We start from the raw sequence: 27,110 nt of genomic DNA on the forward strand, positions 1-27,110 counted from the left end.
AACGAATGTTTCATAAATCAACATTAATGTACGCTTAAGCCTGCTTAGACATAACGTAGATAACATTTTTAAATATATTCAAATAGATGACGCTAGCGGGATATTAAATTATAGCTATGTCTAAACGGGCCGTTTTAGCTTTATGTAGAAAAGTGTAAACTGGTAGTAAACAAGGTGAAATAAATAAAACAAAAGTCATAGCAAATATTCAATTATACATATTCTCTTTCTTTTTACAAACAGTTAACTTAGTTTAACATATCTCGGTCTATAACACTTCAATTTACATTAATCTGAAATATTACTCAATCCGCTATACAATAAAATATACATATATATTTGTCATATATAACAATTCATAATATCTATTTATTAATTAAAATGACACAGTATTCCCGTTCTGCGATTGGCTAAATATTGAAAAACAGTTAGTGACAATATTTTTGTGATATTTAGACAATGAACTGCGATCAATTATCACATATTATTATTAGATGTAATATCAAAATGGCGGGTATCGAACCCATTGGTCATTTTTTTACACCGAGAAAACAAGGATGGCACAATCATTTGTGTCAAAATATCAGCTTGGCTATTGTAACTATAGTAATATTTGAACCATTACTGGCCATTTTTAACATTGGCAACATTTAAAACTTATTTAATGCGATCTATTGTAACTATACAACACTTATATAACTCAGTCATACAGTATCATTCACTCGAGTTAACAAGAAAACGTAGCGTATTGAAAATAATGATTTAAAATCAATTTTACAATAAATGAAACTATTAACGATTATTCGCTATATAACAAAACACTTGCGGAAACAAGCTTTTAATTTTAATTAATTAGAAGCAATTTAAACCAATTTATACATTACTGATATAACAATAGTAAGAGAATATTACGATATTTAAAAAAATAATTGCTTAATTTGTCTGGGGTAAAACACGATTTATTTGTACATCAATTAGATTGGCCCTATTCGAAATATCGAATCAAAAATAGTAAACATTGGTAGTACGAATCAAGGGAATGAATTAGTTAATCGGTTTTAACACCTGTGACCAGTTGTTATAAATTACAACGACGTAACACACTAGAGGCGCGGAAGAACATCGATTGTGCCAATACTATTATAACTTATTAAATGTGCTTAGGCTTCATAGTGCATCCATTTTCACGTACCGTGATAGCACCTTTCAGCGGAAAAATTAATACTTTTTTGAATTTGGATTTTGGGAAATAATACTTTTTGTAACGAATTTTGTACTAAACGATTGTCCATCCTGTCGGAAACGGAGCTAGCGCTTCCGAAAACAAAATAAATGCTCCTATCTCATAATTTAAGTAATATCTTCGAAGAAACTACTATCCCACAACATTCAGTAAAGCATCCCAGTCTTTTTAAAAGTTTATTTTCATCAAATTGAGATCTTGCTTAGACTTGAATACGACCGGCTCGGCGTAGCGAGGCTAGTCTTAAAGTTTGTGAGGTAGGCTTAGTCATGATCTAATGAAAGCGCCTTGTTAGAAAATACCGATTAATAAAATGAGATCTTTCATTACAATTACAAATAATAATATAAGACGATAAAACTAGAATTACATAATATATTATACAACAAATTATTAACTCTTACGACACCCTTCCTATAAATGGTGTATTCGTAGTCTATATAGTCGATACTTTAACATACAAATAACAAGCACGCATCGTGTGCGGTACAATGAAGCGTTCCTTCTTAAATCTTACAATTCGTTTCCTTGCTATTATGTGTTGGGTTCTGCATAGGGTATATTCTGATAAATAATGTTGGAAGTGTGGAATATACGTGCATAAATAAAGAAATGTGTTTTAATCTGAATGAATTGAAATGTATGGGTAAAATACGAATATTACAATATCATGATAATATTTTTTTTTTAATATAATATAACGCTATTTTTGATAATATTTTAGAAGTAATGGAAGGATTTTCATGAACATATATATCGTATTTTACTGGAACAAAGTTTCGATAACTATTGTCGTATAATTGCCAAGTTGCAGTTAGACAATAGCTACAGAAATTATAATCATTTAGCATTTAAGCTGGATTGAAAAGGTTTTCACAGACTTCGGTCAATGTTAAATCTGGAAGAGCTGTATAAAATATATTTGAAATAGTATTGTGCTAATTTTCAATTGGCGAAGTGTGTGAAAGCTTTTCAATACGACCCAGGACTGTTATGACAACATAACTGTTCAATTAGAAGTTTATTTGCGAATTCTTATATAATTTCTTAAGAATATATTTCTTTTTGATATGGCCATGCATATTCGTTATACCAGATAACGATATATGTGCATTAATCACAGACTCTAATTTGTTGTTTATTTAAATATATTTTCGTTTCTATTGCCGTTTAAATTAACTATACATTTTTCTTACCAATAACGCGCTTATTATTCTTAACATCTATATTTTGTTTATTCAAGCAATACTTCATACCTACTCTCACCAATAACTACAAAATATCACAGACTGTGTGTTTATTATGTATACATCTTCTCATAGAAAAGTTATGTGTATCACACATGGACGTTAAAAAACCAATAGAGATGGCATCTAATAACCATGACCATTAAATATATATCTTTATACATTATATAGATATTAACAACATTTACTTATATTATAAAGTCGAATTATTTGTCAGAAGTGTTTGTCAGTTCAGAAGAAACTACCGTAACCTACCTATGCGAATGAGAAGGTATCAAAAAAATGCCCAGTCGAAGTCTACGAAAACGAATAAACGACGAAGCATCGTATGGATATGTCTGCAGTCACAACCATGAGGGAAGTACGAAACGATGACTGCGCGTAAAACAACATTGAAAGGAACCTTCCGAAAACCCACAAGCTCTATTCAGTCAACATATAAGCACACATCACCATACCTGTAATCTAACATTCATTGTACCTTTAACAATTTGTCTGGACACTACCGCAAGCACGATAATCTGCAGACTGGCGATTTGAAATCTCATTAATTATCACAATATCTATCCTATATAAAGATCTGGTAGTTTACGATTTGTTTGTGCTTATGAAAATTACGCTTAAAATACAATGTGACGTACGTACGTCATTATTGCGGCGCCTACGTTGCAGCATTACTAGCCAGCTCGTAAACGCGGCCCAGCGTTATTGTAATTTGTAACGTTCAATCATCTATTTTAAAAATAGCGATTTATTAAAACGAACCCAGGACGATCGGAATTCAAGAACTATGGAGCTTTGGTTCTAAAGATTACAGAATACAATGTATCAGCGAGTTTTTGACAGTAGTAGATATCGATCGAAGTGAAAAAGTTAAAATATATATTTTTTCATCGTAAAGCCATGTACCGGTTAAAATCGTATTTACAAGGCATATGCGTGAATTACTATGCCTTTCGAATTTATTGATATGTCGCATTCTATATGAACCTACTTAACGCTGTGAATTTCGTGATACATTGTTATCAGCAACAAGAAAGATTGACTGACTTAAGATACATAGATATTTACAATATCGTACACGAACTCATATAGAAGCACCCGACTGTAAAAAGCACCTAGTTTCCAAATAGATTATTAAGCGTACGATTGTGGATTGCCGATCGCTATAGAAATAATTACATAATATTATATGCGTCGAAGGAACGCATTTAAATCACTGGGGTGATCTATCTGCCCACGCGTACGTGGCGATAGTACCTGTCACGAGTCTTTCGAGCCTCGATTGGATAGACACGACGGATTCATCCGTACGTACTAAACCAGAGTCTCGAAGTGAATGTTTCTGACTAAAGATCTCTTCGCCGCAACTGTAGAGCTTCAACGTTTCTTTAATGGGGGACCATCGTCGACTACGTCAGACGCGGACCACCGGCGTTTTCTAGCGTCCTCTTTCACACTGAGGTTTTCTGGATGCGTCTGTGGCGGGGCGGCTGACAGGCCCGTGCTTGGCGGCGTCGGTTTGCGCGCCACTAAGGACACGCACACGTCGCCAACTTGCAATCTCTGCACTCGGAGTCCGTATCTTGCTAGGGTGCGTTCAGGCTTACACGACGCCCAACCGCGACCGTACACGAAGAACGGATGCTCCACGGTTGATTCTAACTCTACCTGTAATTGAAAACCATTATATTAATAATCTATGGTATAATTATTACATTAGAGTTATTTTTCAATCGCTGACGTGTTTTGTTTGCTCTTTACGAAATAAGAAGTTTCATTCATTGGTGTTCAAGGCTATCTATTTTCAGCGCTCAAGCGTTGAGTGCTGTGACTTTATTTACGCTTCATGTTTCACTAATTTTACAATGTTTAGTTTACGTATGTTTTTACAAAATTTTGCTTGTTTGAACAATTAATTTTGGACTAATTTCTGCTTCTGTTGATTTTTAAGACTAAGCTGAAGATTAATTTATTATAAGACAAGACAATCTTATATAGGTATGCTTTTCTAAAAATTTATCTTATTCAATATTTCCAACAACAACTTAACTGTAACTGCGAAAATTGAATATGAATTTAAACTTACTTGTGAACGATTTCTATCATATGCAAGTGTGAGAGCGAGTCTGTCGCCTCGCTCGTCCAGCCTGAGCAGCGTGCACTGCGTCAGCGAGAGGTCTCCGCTCCGTTCCGCGCTCATCACGAAGTCCTCCGTCCTCATCTCCTCTACTCGCCTCAGAGTGCCATCTTCTAGCCGTATTAGTGCTCCACGACAGAAGTACGGTGCGGGCGCCCCTCGCTCTGGTGACATAGGCGGCTCCTGGAAATCAACATACATATTTGAATCAAATATATTTATAGTACGTCACTGCTTTAAATCTAGAATTACAAGTACATATATAAATAAAAACTTTGCCGCACGATAAAATGCTCATCTTCGGGCTATATTGAATTATTCATGTAATAAATCAAGGGTCTTAAGTAATTTCAAAAGTTATTAAACTTTAGCTCCGGTTAGCGTTACGCGTGCATAGTATTAAACAAATTAAAAACTTTATAAAGCGTTGATATACTGTTATGTATTGATGAGATGAATTATTTTCTTAATATTATTCACATAAACGTAAAGTTTATTTTTGAGATTTAGATTGCAATGATATTCAACTTACTTCTCTGGGAGGTGGTTGAGGAGCCGGTGCCGACACGGGTGGCGAGTGCGGCGAGTGCGGTGCCGGGGCGGGCGGCACGAAGCCCGACGAGTGCCGGTTACGTATCGGGTATGCTGGCGGCTGCGGGGCCCGCGCGCGGTACAGGTACGGCGCGTACGACGCCGGGTGCGGCAGGAACGGGGAGTAGGCGGTCGGCACGGGGGGGAAGGGCGCGGGCGCGGGGGGCGCGGGCATGGGGTCCCGCGGGCGCCGGGGCGCGTAGCGCGGGTACGGCCGCGGCGGCGGCGCTAGGAACTCCGGCGTCATCGTCGGAGGCGGGTACAGGTGGCTCAGTTGCAGCTGCCCGAGCTGGACCAGCGCCTCGCCGGGGAGGCTCGCTGAGATCATTGGACGCGCTGGAAATAAACACACATTCTGTTAACATATATCTGTTGCGTCCACAAACAATAAACAACACATTACACGTAATATTGAATCGTTTTCCCCATTCCGAATCAGAAAATTTCCATATCTGGATATTATAATGTAACCACAAAAACAGCTTTAGCAATGCCAAATTCCTTTTAAATTAGTATAAAGTTTGATGAGGATAACTTTGCAGGTACCTACCGATGATATCAGAATACTAAATATTGTATTATGAATTATGATACTAAACGAGAAACAATTTATTATAAATTATTATGTATGAATATTTTACTCAAATTCGAGCAAACTGTAATCATCCGTAGGTATTAACATTTTGGATATATAAGGTGATTTTATGCGACAATAATATTATGTTGTCCTTGAAGTGGTTTATCATGCATGTTTCATAAATACTCTTTATAAATATTGCACTTTCATAATGTTTTATAGCCTATAAATCACTAACGTACAATGGTTGCAACGAAAAGTCGTATAAGTTGAATAACAACGTACCTATCCTTAAATACGATACGACTATAATATTGAAATGCTATAGATAAGACAATAACTCTTTCATAAAAGTGCTATCGCATCGTTTGCATTATTTATAACCTGCAACACAATTACAGCCTTGTCCGTAATGATATGTTGTTCCCACATAGTAAAACTACATGTGCGTTCCTTTCTTGCGTGACTCGTGTTTGGTGATGAGATAAGAATGTGGAACGGGCGACGTCAACATTATAAATAGATTTTATAAGTTAGCAATTGAATACACAAGATACGTGGCGTAGTTAAACCGAATGTTAATATTATTGTAAACGTAATGCGTAAGGTTTATTTTTATTGCAGGAAAGACCTGTTGATTAGAGTCTTTCCTGTTTTGATTTATTTTCCAAATCCTCGTTGCGGAGGAAACTGCATGTGATATTATATTTATTACCTCATGTCTATAAATAGCACGTAAACACGATAACCACATATAGCTATACAATTTCGTGGTGAACCAACAATTAGCGTCGAGGGTTAGAGTAGAGATGGAGATGATCGTCAACATTCCAGTTCGTGTTTGAGCAGTGAGCGATAATTTGGAGAACAAAGAGTGTGGTGCACCTGCGTAAACATTATCCATGTTAGCACGCGTCTTTGTGTTAGGGGATGCATGTATGTGCTGCTAACTATGTAATAACACGCTTTCGTAAATGTAAGACGAACCTCTTATGTGCGTATTACACGAGTATCTAATAGGATTATTGGGAATCGTAAGCCATGGTGGTAGACGAAAGTAATGAATAGGTACCTATATATAGGATGTGTTTTCGTCGTTAGTTATTACATGTCTTTTATTAGCTTATTGAGATTATGAATGTGAACATCTGTATTTGAAATTCGTATATTATAATGTACCCGCAGACCGTTGCACAGTATTTTTTTGACCCTTCTTTTGCGACAGCCTAATTTTATTGAATGAATGTATGGATATATACATGACAAACGCAAGAGTAAAACTCCCATGAAGCTCACTATCATACTTTTCGAAAAAATTCAATCTGAATAAAAAGTACCGGTATTTTATATAATTCAATTTTAATTTTTTATTAATTTTTCTACCATTATAACACATTTTTTTGCATTGCGAGCGTCAAGGCTAGCCATAGGGCCAATTTTCGATCCATTCGGGGAAGAGCTGTGACTTCGCAATTTCGAGATAATCGCATAAATAACAAAATTTCATTTCTTTTTTTGTGACTGAACTTTTAAGAATAGGCAAATTATTTTTACTTCAAAACATAGTTATATGTATGGACTACTTCCACAAAAAAAACCGATCGCGAAAAGAGCGGGATTCGCGAGATATTAATTTCTGAAAAAGTACCGGTTCTTTAACGATTTTTTTGTATAAAATCCTAAATCACACTTTATCAATATTTTTATTTCATACTTTCATATAAAGGTAAGTAGGTACCCCAATTACTATTTTTTTTCTTTATTTATATACTTATACCACATTATACTATGAAGAGGATTACATAAATTTGTAAGTTTCCTTGTTTGTAAAATTATTAAAATAAACTTGACCTTGGATTTGGCAGGAAAAAATATGTAGCTAAGGGAGTGAAATGAAATGTGAAAATGTCTAAACTAAAAATACGTCATTTTCATTTGTTAGAATGAGTGAACTGTCTTCAATTTCAGTACAATATGATTCTTCTTCGTTGTGTTCATCTTCTTCTTCATTAAATTGAAATGGTTTCAACATTTCGATAACAGCAGAGGGCAAAGGCAATTTTTTCATACTGTTTTGGCGCATACTCAAACGTGTATTCGATATAACTGGATCGGACGATTCCAATGCCCTATGAAATAAGTCTTCCATTGTGTGTTTTCTGTCGTCTTTTCGGCTGTGATGTTCGCGGTCATATCGCCAATATTTATTTCTGGACTCTCCAGCTTGTTCGGATAAAACACCTACGGGCAGTACCGAGTTTTCTATAATTTCTTGGCCGTGAATAAGGATTTTGTGCATTGTCGTCGTCATGGGGTGCCAGTTGTAATTAGCTACATATTTTTTGGCTAAATTTCTGCAAAAAATTCCGAACTTCGTTGAGTCTACCGGTAGACCGCAGTTAATTGCCACTAAAATTACGTGTATGTCATCTACAAGCCATCTACTTATTCCTAATATGTCTGCAAATATGCCGCGACTTTCCTCATTAGCGAAAACTCTTCGAGCAGTATTTCCGTCATTAGTTGTTCCAGAGTTCGGACGTACAACATCTACTAGTATACCCAGACGATCCCGTATTTGCGCCTGAATTGTTTTTTTTCGGTCTTCAGTAATTATGCCCGCAGGTGACAACTTTGAGACTCGCCACTGTCTTACTCGGGGGTCATTTTTGTATCCCAAGTGGAGTAAGAACTCTAGAAATCTTATAAATGCATGAAGAGGGCTCAGACCATTTTTTATAGCTTCTTTATTAATTTGTGTAGAGAACGCCAAATCCAGGTCATTGAATTTAGTTGCTGTCAACCCGCAAATTGGACACCTTAGTTGAGAAAAGGTATTGTTGATGATATTGTACACCTTGCCATCTATTATACTTAATGTAAGATTACAAATAGTTTTTACTATGAAGCCTTTTGATGTGGCTGCTGCGATAGGGGACAAATTTTTTAATTGTTGTTCAACGTACTGTTTTTCTCTGAGAATAAGAGACTTTGACTCTTTTCTATATTGAATATGTAGAGGCCTGCAAGAGCGATATGATTGAGGTGTTGGATTTACCCAGAGAATTTGACTGCTGCACGTTTCCATGACCTTTAATGGTACGAAGGTTGTGGCAAATATAGTATTTTCATCATACAAAGGATCTTGGGGTGCCTTCTGCTTATATAATGATTGGCCTGTGCTGCCGTCAAAGCCCCAAGAGCCTTCAAATTTACAAGACAATTCGTCCAAATCCATTCGTTCGCAATACGCATTAATGACATCATCACAGAGACTTACAATTCTTTTAAATGTGTGTGCAAGCAGACCTTGTAGCGAAACAGAAGCTTCAACTTCATTTGCCAAGACTCCATCCTCTGGGTAACACTCCAGTTTTGCTTTTGCTACAAGTCTGTACGGTGGAAAAGCTTTAAAACCTCTTTTATTTAAATCTTGTTGTAAAAATTTATATGTTTCGACACTATATTTTCGGTCAATAAGTATACCAAGCGCTTCTTCTGGAGAGTATGGATTACTGTACTGATTTATTTTTGCCAACACTTCAGTTGATTTATTTGCAGACTCCAAACATATCTTTATCACAGCTTCTAAGTCATGGGCACTTTTTTTGCTTAGTTTTTTGTTGTCATGAGATTTAATGACTTTAGTAAATGATGAAATCAGTTTTGCTGATGGTTCATTCTGAATCAATAATTCTAGTGATTTTTGTTTTCTAAGTTGCGTTCGTTTATGAAGTTTTGCATATTCTTCATCTTTATTACAACAGGCAATTTCACGCAAGACCAAGCGATGAGGATCGGGAACTATTGGGTGTTCATCGGCTACCTCAGATGGCACGTCCAAAACCATAGGCGATACATCCAAGACGGCAGGTGGTACATTCACAACCTCAGAAGGTTTCGAAATGACATCTTGAGGAAGATCATTTATAAAAGGCTTATTCAACCAAGCGTTATTTTTTTTTCGAAATTGTGACAAAATTCTGTTGCTATCGTTATATCTTTTCTCAACTTTGTTGATAAAACGGTTTATAGCAATGTTAAAATTTTTCTCCTGTGGTTCTGAAAGGGGTGTATTTAATATAGTTGCAAAAATCGATTTTACAAAAATATTCCTTTCCGATTTGGATAAATCAAACGGTTTTCCATAGCGACCATGGAGTTTTTTACTCTCTTGATCCAGATATATGTATATATCATATCGAGTTAGTGTATGGCAGCCTGTTTCTACATCTAGCCTGTATGAGGCCACCTCCGAAGGATAAGAGGTTCCAGCTACAGCGTTATCCATAGCCTTTACGTATACAAAACTGTATGAATGGCAGTGAAAGTATTTAATCAAATAAAATAATTGGATTAAAGAAATTAAAAAACAAAGTAAAAAAGAAAAGTCAAAAATCAACAACCAATAAATGGCTTTACAAAATGAAATAGAAGATTTAATTAGGGTTTTGACCCACAACCAACCAACTGAAACGGTTGGACCGATAAAACCAACCGATTTTTCGTTTAAAGCGGATAAAACGCTAATTCAACCAACCTTACTTTTCAAACTACCAACTTTACTTTTTTTTACTTATTTCTCCAAACCAATTAACCCAACTCATGGAAATCAGCTTACATCTTATATGTAACTAACAAAACATTTCAATAGCGCGATTCAGCGCGCAAAAGCGCCCTCTAGTCTGGATTGCGAAAACTCCACACACCCCGATAATGTCAACTAATAAGTTGAAATAAATAGTCGTAATCTTGATATCTAGTGCCTAGAGAAAGCAATTTCAATTGATGGATGAGTTGAATAAAAAAAATTTGAACTATTTATTTTTATTTATCTAATTAAATGTCATCCGACCAAACAAATAGAGAATTTATTGAAAGTCTTTTAAAGCAAAAACATTTTTATTATAACACCTTATGTCGCGATAAACGCTAAATAACATCAATAAAAAAATAATTAAGATTAATTTGTAAATGATGTAATTTTACTGCATAAAGAAATTTTGTTTAATTTTAACTCAATTTTTTTTATAACTTTTTTATTTTTTATATTTTGTTATAGACACTTCAATTTACTAACAATATGTCTCATCAAATTTTCTGTAGTATTCCGTCATCTGAGAAACGCAACTCTATATAAGTTCAATTTATATTGTGGATTTTATACAAAAAATTCGTTAAAGAACCGGTACTTTTTCAGAAATTAATATCTCGCGAATCCCGCTCTTTTCGCGATCGGTTTTTTTTGTGGAAGTAGTCCATACATATAACTATGTTTTGAAGTAAAAATAATTTGCCTATTCTTAAAAGTTCAGTCACAAAAAAAGAAATGAAATTTTGTTATTTATGCGATTATCTCGAAATTGCGAAGTCACAGCTCTTCCCCGAATGGATCGAAAATTGGCCCTATGGCTAGCCTTGACGCTCGCAATGCAAAAAAATGTGTTATAATGGTAGAAAAATTAATAAAAAATTAAAATTGAATTATATAAAATACCGGTACTTTTTATTCAGATTGAATTTTTTCGAAAAGTATGATAGTGAGCTTCATGGGAGTTTTACTCTTGCGTTTGTCATGTATATATCCATACATTCATTCAATAAAATTAGGCTGTCGCAAAAGAAGGGTCAAAAAAATACTGTGCGTTGGTGAATTGAACAATGAAATAAAAATTATAATTACCACGTTGTTTTACTATTTACAAATTATCACTGAGAAGGTAATCATTTAAATCGTGATTCATGCTTATAAGCAATTGCAGTAATAAAGTTAAGCAATTCCATTGAATCTAGAATTTTAGAAATCATTGAAGATGTGGAAATGTTACTTAAACATGTTTCTAGCTATTTGAACCTTTGTTTTCTAGACGTTTCCAGTCACGAACCTTGTGTGACCTTGTATAAAATAAATAGATTAAGTTTTTAGGTAGTATTTAATTCTTACTAGATTTCCGCCCGCGGCTTCGCCCCCGTTTTCAAAGGAAAACCCGCATAGTTCCTGTTCCCGTGGGATTTCCGGGATAAAACCTATCCTATGTGTTAATCCAAGTTACCCTCTATATGTGTGCTAAATTTCATTGTAATCGGTTCAGTAGTTTTTACGTGAAAGAGTAACAAACATCCATACATCCATACTTACAAACTTTCGCCTTTATAATAGTAGGTATTAAGATAGATTAAAACTTCGATATAAATTTGTTGCTTACCAGTAATATTAGTTGATTGCCACGACTAGATATTTATTTTATTTATTTCATCACGAATAATGTTTCACCTTTATTTGTATTGTATTAAAATGTTTTCTTTCTGTCAATCAATCCGTAACAAATTGTTAACTACATTTGAATGAATTTATATTTTTGGTTTTTATGGCATTCAAATGCTTTATAAATATAAATTTATAAAGAATAGAAAAAATTCGATCACGAGGCGGGACTCGAACCCGCATCCTTCGCGCCATTCCGGGGCGGATGCCTCACCAACTCAGCCACTCGTGACCCGCCCGAGTGATCGAATTTATTCTATTCTTTCAGTTTTATGTGTCTGAAGGGACACACCGCGCGCCATCTATTGAGATGATTAACAACCATTTCAACCAATATGAAGCACTTTTCAGTGAATACAATATTGTAACGATGGAACACGACCTTTTTTGTTGAATTTATATTTTTGGTTTTTATGGCATTCAAATGCTTTATAAATATAAATTTATAAAGAATAGAAAAAATTCGATCACGAGGCGGGACTCGAACCCGCATCCTTCGCGCCATTCCGGGGCGGATGCCTCACCAACTCAGCCACTCGTGACCCGCCCGAGTGATCGAATTTATTCTATTCTTTCAGTTTTATGTGTCTGAAGGGACACACCGCGCGCCATCTATTGAGATGATTAACAACCATTTCAACCAATATGAAGCACTTTTCAGTGAATACAATATTGTAACGATGGAACACGACCTTTTTTGTTGAATTTATATTTTTGGTTTTTATGGCATTCAAATGCTTTATAAATATAAATTTATAAAGAATAGAAAAAATTCGATCACGAGGCGGGACTCGAACCCGCATCCTTCGCGCCATTCCGGGGCGGATGCCTCACCAACTCAGCCACTCGTGACCCGCCCGAGTGATCGAATTTATTCTATTCTTTCAGTTTTATGTGTCTGAAGGGACACACCGCGCGCCATCTATTGAGATGATTAACAACCATTTCAACCAATATGAAGCACTTTTCAGTGAATACAATATTGTAACGATGGAACACGACCTTTTTTGTTGAATTTATATTTTTGGTTTTTATGGCATTCAAATGCTTTATAAATATAAATTTATAAAGAATAGAAAAAATTCGATCACGAGGCGGGACTCGAACCCGCATCCTTCGCGCCATTCCGGGGCGGATGCCTCACCAACTCAGCCACTCGTGACCCGCCCGAGTGATCGAATTTATTCTATTCTTTCAGTTTTATGTGTCTGAAGGGACACACCGCGCGCCATCTATTGAGATGATTAACAACCATTTCAACCAATATGAAGCACTTTTCAGTGAATACAATATTGTAACGATGGAACACGACCTTTTTTGTTGAATTTATATTTTTGGTTTTTATGGCATTCAAATGCTTTATAAATATAAATTTATAAAGAATAGAAAAAATTCGATCACGAGGCGGGACTCGAACCCGCATCCTTCGCGCCATTCCGGGGCGGATGCCTCACCAACTCAGCCACTCGTGACCCGCCCGAGTGATCGAATTTATTCTATTCTTTCAGTTTTATGTGTCTGAAGGGACACACCGCGCGCCATCTATTGAGATGATTAACAACCATTTCAACCAATATGAAGCACTTTTCAGTGAATACAATATTGTAACGATGGAACACGACCTTTTTTGTTGAATTTATATTTTTGGTTTTTATGGCATTCAAATGCTTTATAAATATAAATTTATAAAGAATAGAAAAAATTTTTCTATTCTTTATAAATTTATATTTAGACACAGACACAGACCTTCAGACACATAAAACTGAAAGAATAGAATAAATTCGATCACTCGGGCGGGTCACGAGTGGCTGAGTTGGTGAGGCATCCGCCCCGGAATGGCGCGAAGGATGCGGGTTCGAGTCCCGCCTCGTGATCGAATTTTTTCTATTCTTTATAAATTTATATTTATAAAGCATTTGAATGCCATAAAAACCAAAAATATAAATTCAACAAAAAAGGTCGTGTTCCATCGTTACAATATTGTATTCACTGAAAAGTGCTTCATATTGGTTGAAATGGTTGTTAATCATCTCAATAGATGGCGCGCGGTGTGTCCCTTCAGACACATAAAACTGAAAGAATAGAATAAATTCGATCACTCGGGCGGGTCACGAGTGGCTGAGTTGGTGAGGCATCCGCCCCGGAATGGCGCGAAGGATGCGGGTTCGAGTCCCGCCTCGTGATCGAATTTTTTCTATTCTTTATAAATTTATATTTATAAAGCATTTGAATGCCATAAAAACCAAAAATATAAATTCAACAAAAAAGGTCGTGTTCCATCGTTACAATATTGTATTCACTGAAAAGTGCTTCATATTGGTTGAAATGGTTGTTAATCATCTCAATAGATGGCGCGCGGTGTGTCCCTTCAGACACATAAAACTGAAAGAATAGAATAAATTCGATCACTCGGGCGGGTCACGAGTGGCTGAGTTGGTGAGGCATCCGCCCCGGAATGGCGCGAAGGATGCGGGTTCGAGTCCCGCCTCGTGATCGAATTTTTTCTATTCTTTATAAATTTATACATTTGAATGGATTACTTCCATATAAATAAATGCGTTACCGAGGTGTTGTTTTCAACAAAGTGACAAGGAAACAACGTAGAAATTCTTAGCTTTTCTGACTCACCAGCGAGATGAGAGGCCATGACTAAGGCTTCAAAAATGCATTCCAATCTGGTTTTAGTCTGGACTTACCCGCAAGTCTATTTAACGAACTGCTGAGAAACTCATTAAAAATAATAAACTGTCATTTTGGAATAAATAATGTAAGATTGATCGTTGAAGCTTATTATGAAATAATCTCGATTGGAATTTGGAATACAAGTCTATATTAAAAGTTATGTGCAATTAACCTGTTTTTAAAAAAATCGAAGGTAATTAAAGTTATAAATAAATGCTTATTAACACAAACTGATATTAAATGCAGATGATATTATGTAGAGTAGGTACTTTAACTTATATTATTCTACGGTAGGTACCTACTAAACTAATTCTCTCAGAAGCTCTGTGCAACTACGGTACTCAAATGCCACCGGCTGTCGTCCGGTTGTATATATTATTATGTTGTTAAATATAGATTGTTCTAAATTCGTGGCGTTTTGGCGTGGTGATCAGACCGTCTCTGTTATAGTGGACTGTGTAGGCGTAAGATGCCGTGCGCCGGGGGTTCGCCGCCCGACGGCTAGGTACTTTGTAATGAATGGCCGATGAAGTTAGCGCTAAATACAAACAGCCTTGTTGAAAACTAGTATAATAAATATGTGCATGTGTGTGCATATGTGTTAGGAATCGGCTAATTGAAATGATATTATGTAATAAATGAACTATTTACTGCAATATTATGAGTGCTCTACAATTTAGACATGTGCTTCTGGGTGCATATTAATTCCAGGAAAATAGGTGTTGTAAAGATTTTTCCTTATTTATAGATGGTTCTTTACAATGTATTTATATTTAAAAATACGTGATAATAATTCCAAGGAAATCATGATATATCAAAAGAACAGTGAACTTGTCAATTATTTGGCTTATAGCAAAGGCGAGATAAATGATAAGGCTCGATTCTTATAGGCATAAAATAATATATTATTCGATGAGAAAGAAATCAACATCACTTTTCTTTGTTACTTGTGTATTGAAATACATATATAATGTTTTTATTTTTCCTGGAAAATATTTATTCGTGGAATCTTTCCAAAATCTGCCTATTTTCTTAGAATTCAGTTATTAATTCTTATTATATTATTTATATAAATATTTCACAAAACAGTTTCGTTATAGCATGAAAGGCGGACAAATGAACACATTTAATTTTTATAACATTCACTGTGGATACAATAATTTGAGATATGATTTATTGTGTAAGCTCGGTCTGCATTCAGCTAAGCCCAATCCCGAAAATTTAAGACGTCGCTAATGTTACTGCGAACACAAAAGCACTTCAATTTACCACCCACGCACTCAGTATCAAAACAAACGAACACATCTAAATATAGAAGCGCTACTTAAGCCAATAAGCGATCTCGATACTTTTTGCAAGTTAACCAGTAAATAATAACATTGCAAATCTGAGGCGGTGCGGTCGATAGGGCGCCCGTAACCCACTTCCGGCGTCCGTGACCTTGCCGTAACCATTCACACCGCATCTTATCACCCGACCCCTAGAGCCACCCAGCTAGCCCCCAGACACCCCGTCCCCTTGCACCCCGCAGCCTGCTTGCCCCAGGGTTGCCAGCGGGGATAAATATAGCACAACATTTCATGTACCGTCACCGTATTGAAAATTTCGACCCAACGTAGTTAACGTTGGGTCGAAATTTTCACCTACATAATGAAATATTTTTGCATATTATTGGATTTAGAAAAACAAGAACACTTGAACCAGAAAAGCTTATGAAATACACTGTATGTTGTCAACATTTTGTGTAGAGCTATTTCTGTTTACTGTTTTATGTGTTTACCTTTCTTACTCAAATGGTGACTGGTGACCCTAAGTGCGCAATTTACAAGCCGGCTTACTTCCACTATTGCCTCCGATTCGCATCTTACGACCCGTATGTACTAGACTCCGATAGCTTTTACTGAGATTGGGCGTTCATCTTACGAAATTTCTACTTGAAATTGATATTATGTACATGCTTATTTACAATGTACTTTTATTATAAGGATAAGTGAGTGTTTTCATTTTCAGAGTTTGCTGTTATTGTTATAAATAAAGAGCAGTTTCTTTGTTTGTAATATCTTTGAGCAGTCCGCTCATTATGACCATCTATTAAAAAATAAACGATCGTTATACAGGCACGCTGAACACTAGGCATTTATTTTTAGATTTTATTACGACTTCACTATTGTTTAAACACAGAAGGCTGAAACAATACTTTCATATCGTACACCGTAACTGTAACGTAAACTATCAGTTACATTGCTAGACCAATTTAAGCAAATTACTATGAAATTACGTATCGATAGGATCGTGATTCGTGATTGGTGCAATCGTGAGTTTATCTAGTTAAGCTCATTACTGTTACCTTTGTAAACCTTCATTCTTAAACCGGTTCTAAAATATCGCTTTGTAATTCATTTATATAGTACATATGTATATGTATTGTTAAGTATTGTAACTGCTTTGAATGATTCGAGGTAAACGTAACATTTAAATAATTAAATTATTGCAGAATGACTACGGCACTAACAATGTACGTAGAATTAGAACAAATGTAAATAACGTTAACTATGCATAATTAGCATCAAAGATGTTTGTGGCTTAGAAGAAGTAGGCGTGAAGTACCTACCTGCATTGTATAATAGAGTTGGAGGATGAAACATGGAGGATAGCCAACTAGCAATTGGCACATTGGGAAAATTGGCAATATTCGTAGACGCAAATATTATGAACGCGTCCGTACGTCTGTTTATTAATGAGCGGCTTGACGGCGTGCTTTGTGATGCCGAACATCGCACCTGTTGTCTACAGCTGTCGTAACGCTACTGGCTTTCCTAATAATTACATTACTAGATGTTTATGCAAATGCTAACGGAAGTCCAATAAATAGACGAAATCGTAAATTACTTTAGAAGACGGTGGCGGTACTTACGCTAATGATGTTTTATGTAATAGCTGCATACAATGTCATTATTGACGTCGGTACCTATTCAGTTGTTGAAAACAAATTTACTCAATAATGAAATGTAATTATCTTTTTTCATCAATTTAACGTGAAAGTGATTAAAAAGACAAAATTGTGCCACATTTTCACAATACAGAAAATAAGGCCATCATTTTTGATGGCCTTATTAGTATCATAGAGATATAACAATATTCCATGTAATTCTACGAAAAGTAACAATGATGTTCATACTTGACATCGCTAATGATATATTATTTGCAGAAAGACAAGGAGCAAAATTAGTAAGCTTTCGTGGTGTTGAATGAACGGGCGTCTAGTCACGCGACAGTCATTACGTAACTCCCTGTTTCAACAAAGTTGCTTCGTCGCCTCGTTCGCTACAAAAAGAAGGCTGACGTCTTAATTGTCTTGCAATAGTACTAATTACAATAACGCAGCATTTATATTACACACTTTCAATAAACTGGCACAGTTCTACCTAAACGCTAAAAGTTTCGCAAGATAATTATCCGTGAATAAAACCTTTACTCGCTATACTAGTAAATGAGGTTTAAGTACCTATGCAGAATGTGATAAGTCGAATAAATGGCGATACGGCGATTCGTGAAAATTCACGGATACAATTTGCGCGAAGCGGGCGTTAGTTGCGAGCAATTTGGAGTCTTAACAACAGTTTTATTGAGTGGATCACGCAATAGAGTGGAGGCAAACAACCCCGCCTACACTATGCCGCGACGCGGACGTTCGGTACGCGGACACTGCTATATTTGCATACTCGTCAATATGCCGAGTCGTGGACTACTGAGCGCTGGCCCGTGGCCGGCGTGTCACAAGAGCCAGCGCCCACGCAGCCACACATCCTACTACGTGTGAACGATCAGTGGTAACAGGCGCCATCAAACTGTGAAACCGTTTAAGAAACAGCATCTAACACGACTAATAAACGTGGAAATTGGTATCGTCAAAATAAACATCGTGATGTATAATGTACACAAACATATTTAGGCTGCGGGAAGAAAGTTGTTTGTAACAAATTTCACGGTTGATTTCATGTTTAAATAAACCGGCGATAAATTTGTATCGAATTGCTGTCACATTAACATTAATTAGAGAGTTCATCGACCGACGAGCTATTAGCTAATACTCTTTTAAATCTAGGTAATTGCAATGCTGCTCTTTATAGCATTGGATCATGATAAATGGATTCATTTTGGTAGAGAATGAATGGCGTTTTTGCCCGAATACTGATGCTGGCGCCTACGCGGCTGCCTGTCACAGTCACTTTATGTTCTCACAACTATTTTACAAATAAATAAATACCTACTATTCTATAAGCCGATAATAAGCTTCTATACCTTCCAGGCACGTAACAAATAAATACAATTACACGACGCAGTGTTGTCAGTGTTAGTAAAGTGTTCATTACAGTTTATTTGTTCTCAGAAAATATCGCTACGGTATTATGGAGACAATTCATGAGATAAATTGAAGATTGATAACATTTATCTGTATCGGGTATTCAGTTGCTATCAAGATCTAAATGTCTCGCATTTTTTTTGTTAAATCTCAATTTTCATAATAATTATGCGCTTTCATAAGAGCTGTCCATCGCCCACAGCTAAACACTAAAAGCCTCTAATTTAGATGAACTTTATTAGACGCGGTCAAATACATATATATAGGCACTAATAAATCAGAGTGAATATCCATTCAGCTCTTCCACCCTAACATTTATACACTAACAGATATGACCCAATTGTCTAAAAATTTCGCAGCCTCCATTAGTATGCAGTAGACGCTTTCAGAATTTAGATCTGCCAACTTTAATTAAAATTTGCTTTTACGACCTAAAACAGTAGGTAATTCAAGAGAGTTGAAAGCTATAATTTTAACAAAAAAGTTATGCTAATTGGAAAAATCAAAGTTTCATCAAAGAACGGGTTATTAAATAGCTCCTAAAATAAAAGTAATTTAAAGGTAATTCGGTCACAAGTATAGTTTTTATTTATAATAAAATATGATTCAATCAGTAATCATATCGAAAGTAAACGGGTAATTAAATTAAACTATGAATACATAATGGGCATGCTTAATGTTTAAATAGGTGTAGATTACATGAACCAGATCTTATCAAAACTCCTTAAACAAGATTTCGGGTAGGTAGTGTTAATTAAAATTGAAATCGATAACGACATGATGAAATAAGATGACCTTATACAGCGAACCTCCAAAACCCTTTACTTTACGTATGCAAGATAAATAATTATTGATTGGCGAATTATATTTCTTACATTTGGTTACCACACAACAATTTAGTGACATAGAAATGAAAACAGACATTGCACATTATTGAAATTGTAATAACTAATAATGTGTTAAATTATGCTTGGTATTTAAAATATTATTTTATGACAAATTCCATGTTTACTGTGTCCGTTCATATATTTTTATCTATAAAAAATGAGAATAATGCTCTATTTTTTTCAAAAGATTACCTACTACATAAAAAACAATAACTTAACAAAATGATTACGTAACATGGCATCCTAATAGTAAACAAACAGTAACTACATAAATAATTCAATAAAAATAAATTCAAAATGGTCGCCGTGCTTCTCGTAAATTGGCATAATAAAGTACTTAAGTTGAATCGCCACAGAATACATATTCAATCAATGAAACGATCAGTTAATTGGCAATCACACACACAGTAGCCACACTGACGTCAAATTAATTCAATAATTATTACACTCGTACGAGTTTTACTCATTTTTCGGTACATTGGAGTGGTTAATGAGTTTCGGAGATGGTAATTAAAGAAAAATTTGTGTCGTTATGTACATAATGTAACAAAAAATATTGTCAAATATCAATCGGAAATGGAATTCATGAACACAAAAAATGGGGCTTGCAATAGTAAGGGATCAATCAATTGGTCGCCTACGGAGCGACGTTGGCAAGTGTTCTATACAATATAGAGTTGCCAGGATTGTTTTGTTATATTCGTTTATTCATTCCCGATTAAAATACTTGGAATCGCGATCAGACAGCGGCCGCAGCGAGCGCATTGGCAGGTCTCACGTAACGCAGGCGTGCGCCATATTTGCGGCGTGGATCTGTATTGAAATTATTACAATTCGCATGTCCTATTTCGTATATGCAAACATATCAATTCTGACCTCGTGTGAACAGTTATTGTTTGTCGTTATACATTCTAACCGTGAGTGCAACACGCGTATTCTAAGTTTGCCTTTTCGGAATATTAATGGCATATCTGACTTACCGCGTGACTAAGCCACCTGCAGGATTTACCAACGTTTGTATGCTAAGAAGCCTTCGTATTCACTACATGTTTGATTCAACAAGCGTTGCGTTTAGATATCTAATGGAAACTAATGTAGGATTTTCTTAACAAATGCACGGGATTTCCAAGTACGTATCGACTGGCGACGGGTTATTTTAATTCTTGAAGTATTTACTTTTTGTGCGGATAACTTGTATTAGATTCTTGGTAACTTATTATACATATTATAATAAAAAAAAATACATTATACCTACTAATGAAGTAACACATCATGTTTGATTTTGTTTCCATAATAACTTCGTTATCTCTGTTATACCTATTATTATCAATGAGAATATGACAATAACAAAAACGGTTAAACTAATAGCATAATAAATAAAACAGTAATCAATAGTTATGCGTATTTTCAGGTGATACTCAATGTAAAATAACAAGAAAAAAAATTTTTTTCATGGTACATTATTAACGCTCATCAAAAACATGCTCACGTGCACTTACTTTCCGCCTAGTTACCGAATATTTAAGTATTTTTCATATATTATGTATAACAATATCACGTTGCATGGATAAGATAATTCTGAGTAAACAGTTTCTGTTACTGTGTACGTTTGTAAATATCAAGTGACCCTAACGGAATGGCTCCATATTGGATCAAGTGATTATAATTTATAATGTAATCGAAATAAAAATAAACTACACGTTTTTCCGACTCAACCCGCTGTCTGGACGTTATTAGATTTATGAGAAATAAATGTCAACACCGACGTTACAAATTATCATTATTAATAAATATTGGATCGATAACTAAAGTACACAGATGTTTCAAGAGTGCTATAAAATATTCTCTACTTCTGTTTTCAAGAATTATTTATGTATTTAATAATATTAATCAGACACTAGGTTTTAATGTAGGTAATATTTTACTACATTTTGTTTGCGGTAAGATAGTAGCGCAAAGCCTTCACTGTCAAGAGCCAAGTCATCTATTCAGCTAACCATGAAGAGAGCTAGACTAGAAATTTAGTTTTCAATTTTCGTTATTTATAATAATTAATATTGAAGCATTAGCGATAAACTGTGGTCCCTGTTATCTCCACACATACAGTAGTCATTCTGGCGACCTCGATATCTTTGAGTACATGAAAACAAAATTTGCTACAAACAGTATTATCGTTAACACAATATTGTTCAACTTTGAACTTATATTTATATTAATCACTTGTGTTTCATTTCACTTGTTTTCAAATTTGTTTCTGAATTGAGATGCTGGACGATATGTTTATTATAAGAACATGTAAACGAAAATCTATGTACATATTTAAAGCACTGCATTCTCAAACATCTTATTATTCTTATACTTTAAACGAATTATTGTTGTTAAATGTATATCTGACAATAAAAGCAGTGGTAAGTTTGATAGGAACATTGATATGTATTATAATACTATAATATAGTAGCTGTACATTGAATGACGTGCGTACGCCGTACTGCGTATGGCAACAGACAATGTAGTGAACAGAATGCGCACGCGCGTTTCAGGGAAGTGGGGTAGTTGGACAAAACGCGTGCTGTTGTTATCACAACGAATTTTTCTTAGAACACCGGAATATTTATTAATCAAACGGTAATTCTGCGTAGGCAGTGTAAGCTATTTTATGAATTTTAAGTATAATATTTTATTTTTTATCTTTATTATCAAAATATTTTTCGATAGATCAGATTCTCGGAATGATTCATGATTATATAATAGTAATTAGTTTGCAAGAATCGGACAGACTGAAGCAGAATGCATTAAGTTGTAAGCATCGAATGATACCAAATATCACAAGTAAAACGTCAGAATATCCAATTTGTATATATGTTTAAATTATCAATTAAAAAGTAATTTATGAGATCATCACTATATACATATTTATATACACAGATGGCATTGAGACTGTATTTCGTATGTATATAAAATCAATTATTGCTGAAAAAGAGGCTATTTGCATTTATATGAATATTAAATTAGGTGGAAATTAATATGCACCGTTTATCGAGCTCTACATTTCTAAATATATTGAAATGTCTTTCTACTGTTGCTTATCGCTGTGACCTTGCTATATCCTACTTACACAATAAGTATTTTATTTAAAAAAGTAATACAAACATGAAATGTTATTATCTGATACAATTAATATTTATAAATTTCGATAAAGTAGTAATGTGTAGAGTTATAATGAATACAAAGCATTTTTGAAAAATAAAACTGATAAGCACAATTAATAAAAATGAAGCAAATTCTTCTAATAGGTTTTCCAATAACCAAACCTATTGGCTCTGAACTACACCACCTTGACATAACCTTCCAAAACGCAATTGCCTTGCCCGCTTGAATAAGTCTTACATGCCACCTACTATAATAATTATTAGACAATAAAAATACATGATATTGTCAAATCTAAGATCGTGTCTGACTCACAAATCACAATGCACAAACCATTAGATTCCTTATACATGTGGACTTGAGGGGTCAGAAAGACTCTGAAACTTATCACAGCGTATGGGCGCTTTTCCAACAATTATGTGCGAGGATGTGTCGCACATTACTGGTGGAAAATACACCCTTAGGTTCCTTATTATAAATGTAGACTTGTAAGGGGTCAGAACGACCCTGAAACTTATCACAGCGTTATCGTTGGTAAGCCACGGTGAAATTAATATCCAACATTGAACTTGAACGCTATGCGTGTGTGACGTCAGCCTACCTACACGTGAAACCGCAAGGCCACAGCATATCGCCTGCCACATCGCCGTTACAATTCAAACATTTTCAAGTAGATTAACGTAGTTTTTTGAACGCCAGGGGAATTCGTTCAAGCTATTTTTACATGAAGATTGATTGTTGCCTCGTTTTTTATGGTATTGTCAAAGTATTGAAGATTTGTGGCGAGGCTACTAGTTATATCGCTACTAATAAGTAGAACCACCGCTAAACAAAGAAAAAAGTATACACTTTTATCTATTTTATACCATTGTTCATTCTCTTTTTATTTGATTACAATTTATCACGTGGCAAAATACTAAAATAGCTTTCGTAGTTATAGCCGCCGCAGGTAGAGTCTGCCTTGAAAGTCGTTATAAGTAGGTACCGCTTTTCATATTCAACATGTTTCTACATGTTATAAAAGGCTACGCGTTGCCTCATCCATATTTTATTTTAGAAGATGAATAAAGAATATTAAACACATGAATGACTAACTATTTCAGATGCCAATCATTATTTTTTGCTATAAAATAAAGAATATCTTTAAATAAACGATTTCTAAGCTCTATATTCTGCCAAATCTATGTTTATCTCTTGTACTTACATTAACGCTTCTATTTTCAGCGTATAAACAAAAATCAATTTACGAAAGCGTGAAATATTGTAACAGGATTTGATTATTTTAATTCATATCCATAATCTAAATTAATCTCTTATAAAGATTATTAAATCCTTAGCCTAGATGAATCTAAACTACTCAAAACAAAATAGGGCCCACCCTGATTTTTTGCTGTGTTGTAAAAACTCTTCACTTTTTTCTTATTTTATGAATGGGTACAAACGAACAAGGTGTAGGACAATTGTTTTAACGTAAACTTAAGCAAAAATTAGCGATTTTATGAAAATTATGCAAAATTAACAGTATTAGAGAAAAATTGCACAAATAAGACACATGACAAAAGTTTCAATAAAACCATTATTAACAAAAAAATCTGGTTTATTTTGTAATTAGTAGCGTGTGGGACCCCCTCTGCTCCGTATGCACTCTCTGAGCCTATCTGGGACACTTTCAATCAAATGGGTTACATTTTCGTCAGGTATTTGCTCCCAACAGACTTTAAGAGCATTTATGAGATCTTGTTGGCTGTTTACGTTCCTGATATTTGCTTTGACGCTCCTTTTTAATTGATCCCACATATGCTCTATTGGATTGAGGTCAGGACTCATGGCTGACCACGGCAGAACTCTTATATTGGCATCAGAGAGTGCTCTTTGAGTGATACGGGCTGTATGTGGGCGGGCATTATCTTGCATTAAGATGAATTCTTCGCCAATTCTTTGTGAAAATGGGATCATGTGAGGCTGGATGACCCGTTCGACATAGGTATAGTAGCAGTCACGGTACCTACATCAAGAACTACGAGCTCCGTTTTGCCATGTAGGCTTATGCCGCCCCACACCATGACGCTTGGACCTCCAAATCGGTCAGTTCCGTGGACACAAGGTTCAGAAAAACGTTCACCTTCCCTTCTCCATACACGCACTCGACGATCGTCACGTGTGGTCGATGCCCACTTGAGAATAACATTAAAAAGAATAGTTAAAACAGCAATAAAGTTTCGTTAACATGTCAACAACGTAAGGGAATACTCAAGTACCCCAATAACTACCCTATAAATTACGTGTAGGCAAAACTTTGAGATAAGTGTAGGTGGGCCCTATTTTGTTTTGAGTAGTGTAATATGTACCTAATATAAAACTGATACTGTGGTAATGAATGAAAACATCTATTTTAAGTGTGTATGTGTATTTTTTATATCATTATATTATTAATAAACCTTGAGTAGGTGGGATTTAGAATCGACAAGAGGCATAAGAGATATCTATCTATATTTATTTACAATCTTATACAATAAGTAGAGGTAAATCTATAATCTCTTTTTATATATTTTTATTATGTTTATGACTTATGTATTGTTACTTGTTGAGAAAATTAGATACACCGAGGCCAATTATTTATCCAAGCATACGAAGCCTCTGACCTTTTATGCCTAGAATTTTGCGGCCTGATATTTGTCTTTCACGATCTTGGGATAACAATTTAATCAGAGTTCCTAAAATAATAAGAGATAGTATATCAAATGTATTTCGTTATCTGCTGAATAAATGTATAATGAATGGTGGCTATCCGATAAAAGTATTACACTTGTGACTGTATCTTGAGATAATAGTCATGTTGATAAGACTTCATTTGTGTTTATTATATAAGTAGGTACTATAACTTTGTACTATCAGTTACACAAATAATGAAAATTTATAAAGATAATAATAATATGTACACGTATATGCAAACTTACTTTATTTCACGGTTGTTATTCGTTATTCACAATTTGTGTGTGTTCAGAGTTACATCACAAAAATATTCTAAAATGTTGTTCATTGAGTCATTCCGATTGCTATTTTCGTATCATCACATAAGAGTTTTATGCGAGCTGATAGCGAAAAGTTATGTAAACAGTGTGTGTAAAAGATTGCTATAGCATTGAAATGATAGATTGCTTTAAGAAGATTGCCTAAACCTTTCAGCTTATTGTTTCCTGTAGAAAAGAAAATAGTAAGAAAGTTATCCGGGTGAGAGAGCCGTATATCTTTCTCCACCGATACATTTATAAGTCCAATATAAATATCAATGACACGTTTCCCGATTGCCAACACAAGATGCATTGTACATACTCTGATGAATTTGCGTATCACATTATTGCATAAGGCATATATTTCGCAAACACTCGCCACTGCAGCGAAAGCTGTGACGTAATTTGTGCCGGCGCAGGCCACTCATTGATTAGACCTGTGAATGTAACCGGTTACTTAATCCAAATCATACGAATATACTTTTTAAATAGAAAAACGTGAAATCGTATCACGACGTCCATATTCCATACCACGTAGTTGCACCAGTTTGTTTGAAACTGCCGACAAAAGGATATATTTTGTAGCTAAATATATGACCTCATCCAATAAATATGTTTGCATAAACTTTGTAGATTATAAAATGTTGCCAATTATAAATGCAAAAGGAAAACGAACCAAAATCAAGATACATCAGGTAATTGCAGATTTGGGTTTTTATTACTCTTTAAATATAAAACATGATGCATAATTAACTGTTGCTATGCTGAGGTAACCTTATTTGTTTATTTCGCACTAACCCATAGCAAAGGTAACACATACAAACAAACAGTTAAAGGGCCGTATTGGTAAACAGCTCATCACAGCATATTGTTTACAACACAACAATGTCTGCTATGAATTTAAATGCAAATTATTTTGTAACTCACTATTGTTTATTTCACGGAATCGACTGATAA

At 35.0% G+C, this 27,110-nt stretch overlaps 1 protein-coding gene and 1 long non-coding RNA gene across 2 annotated transcripts in view; both read right to left on the reverse strand.

Annotated features, from left to right (window-relative positions):
* LOC149483913 (uncharacterized) overlaps window positions 1-27,110 on the reverse strand; it is a 227,323-nt gene that overhangs the window by 46,628 nt on the left and 153,585 nt on the right. The gene's annotated exons all lie outside the window — the stretch shown is intronic.
* Atx-1 (Ataxin 1) overlaps window positions 199-27,110 on the reverse strand; it is a 32,573-nt gene continuing 5,661 nt past the window's right edge. Inside the window, exons 2-4 of the mRNA XM_089701409.1 lie at window positions 5,163-5,557; window positions 4,580-4,813; window positions 199-4,161 (exon numbers count right to left, since the gene is read on the reverse strand). Of these exons, the coding sequence (XP_089557535.1) occupies window positions 3,871-4,161; window positions 4,580-4,813; window positions 5,163-5,549 (912 nt within the window). The 5' untranslated portion in view covers window positions 5,550-5,557 and the 3' untranslated portion in view covers window positions 199-3,870. The remainder of the gene's footprint in view (window positions 4,162-4,579; window positions 4,814-5,162; window positions 5,558-27,110) is intronic.

Source organism: Colias philodice, chromosome 12, assembly GCF_061535455.1.
Source record: "Colias philodice isolate Cphi_HAF_F1 chromosome 12, ilColPhil1 Martin Lab GWU primary, whole genome shotgun sequence".
NCBI classification, from domain to species: Eukaryota; Metazoa; Arthropoda; class Insecta; order Lepidoptera; family Pieridae; genus Colias; species Colias philodice.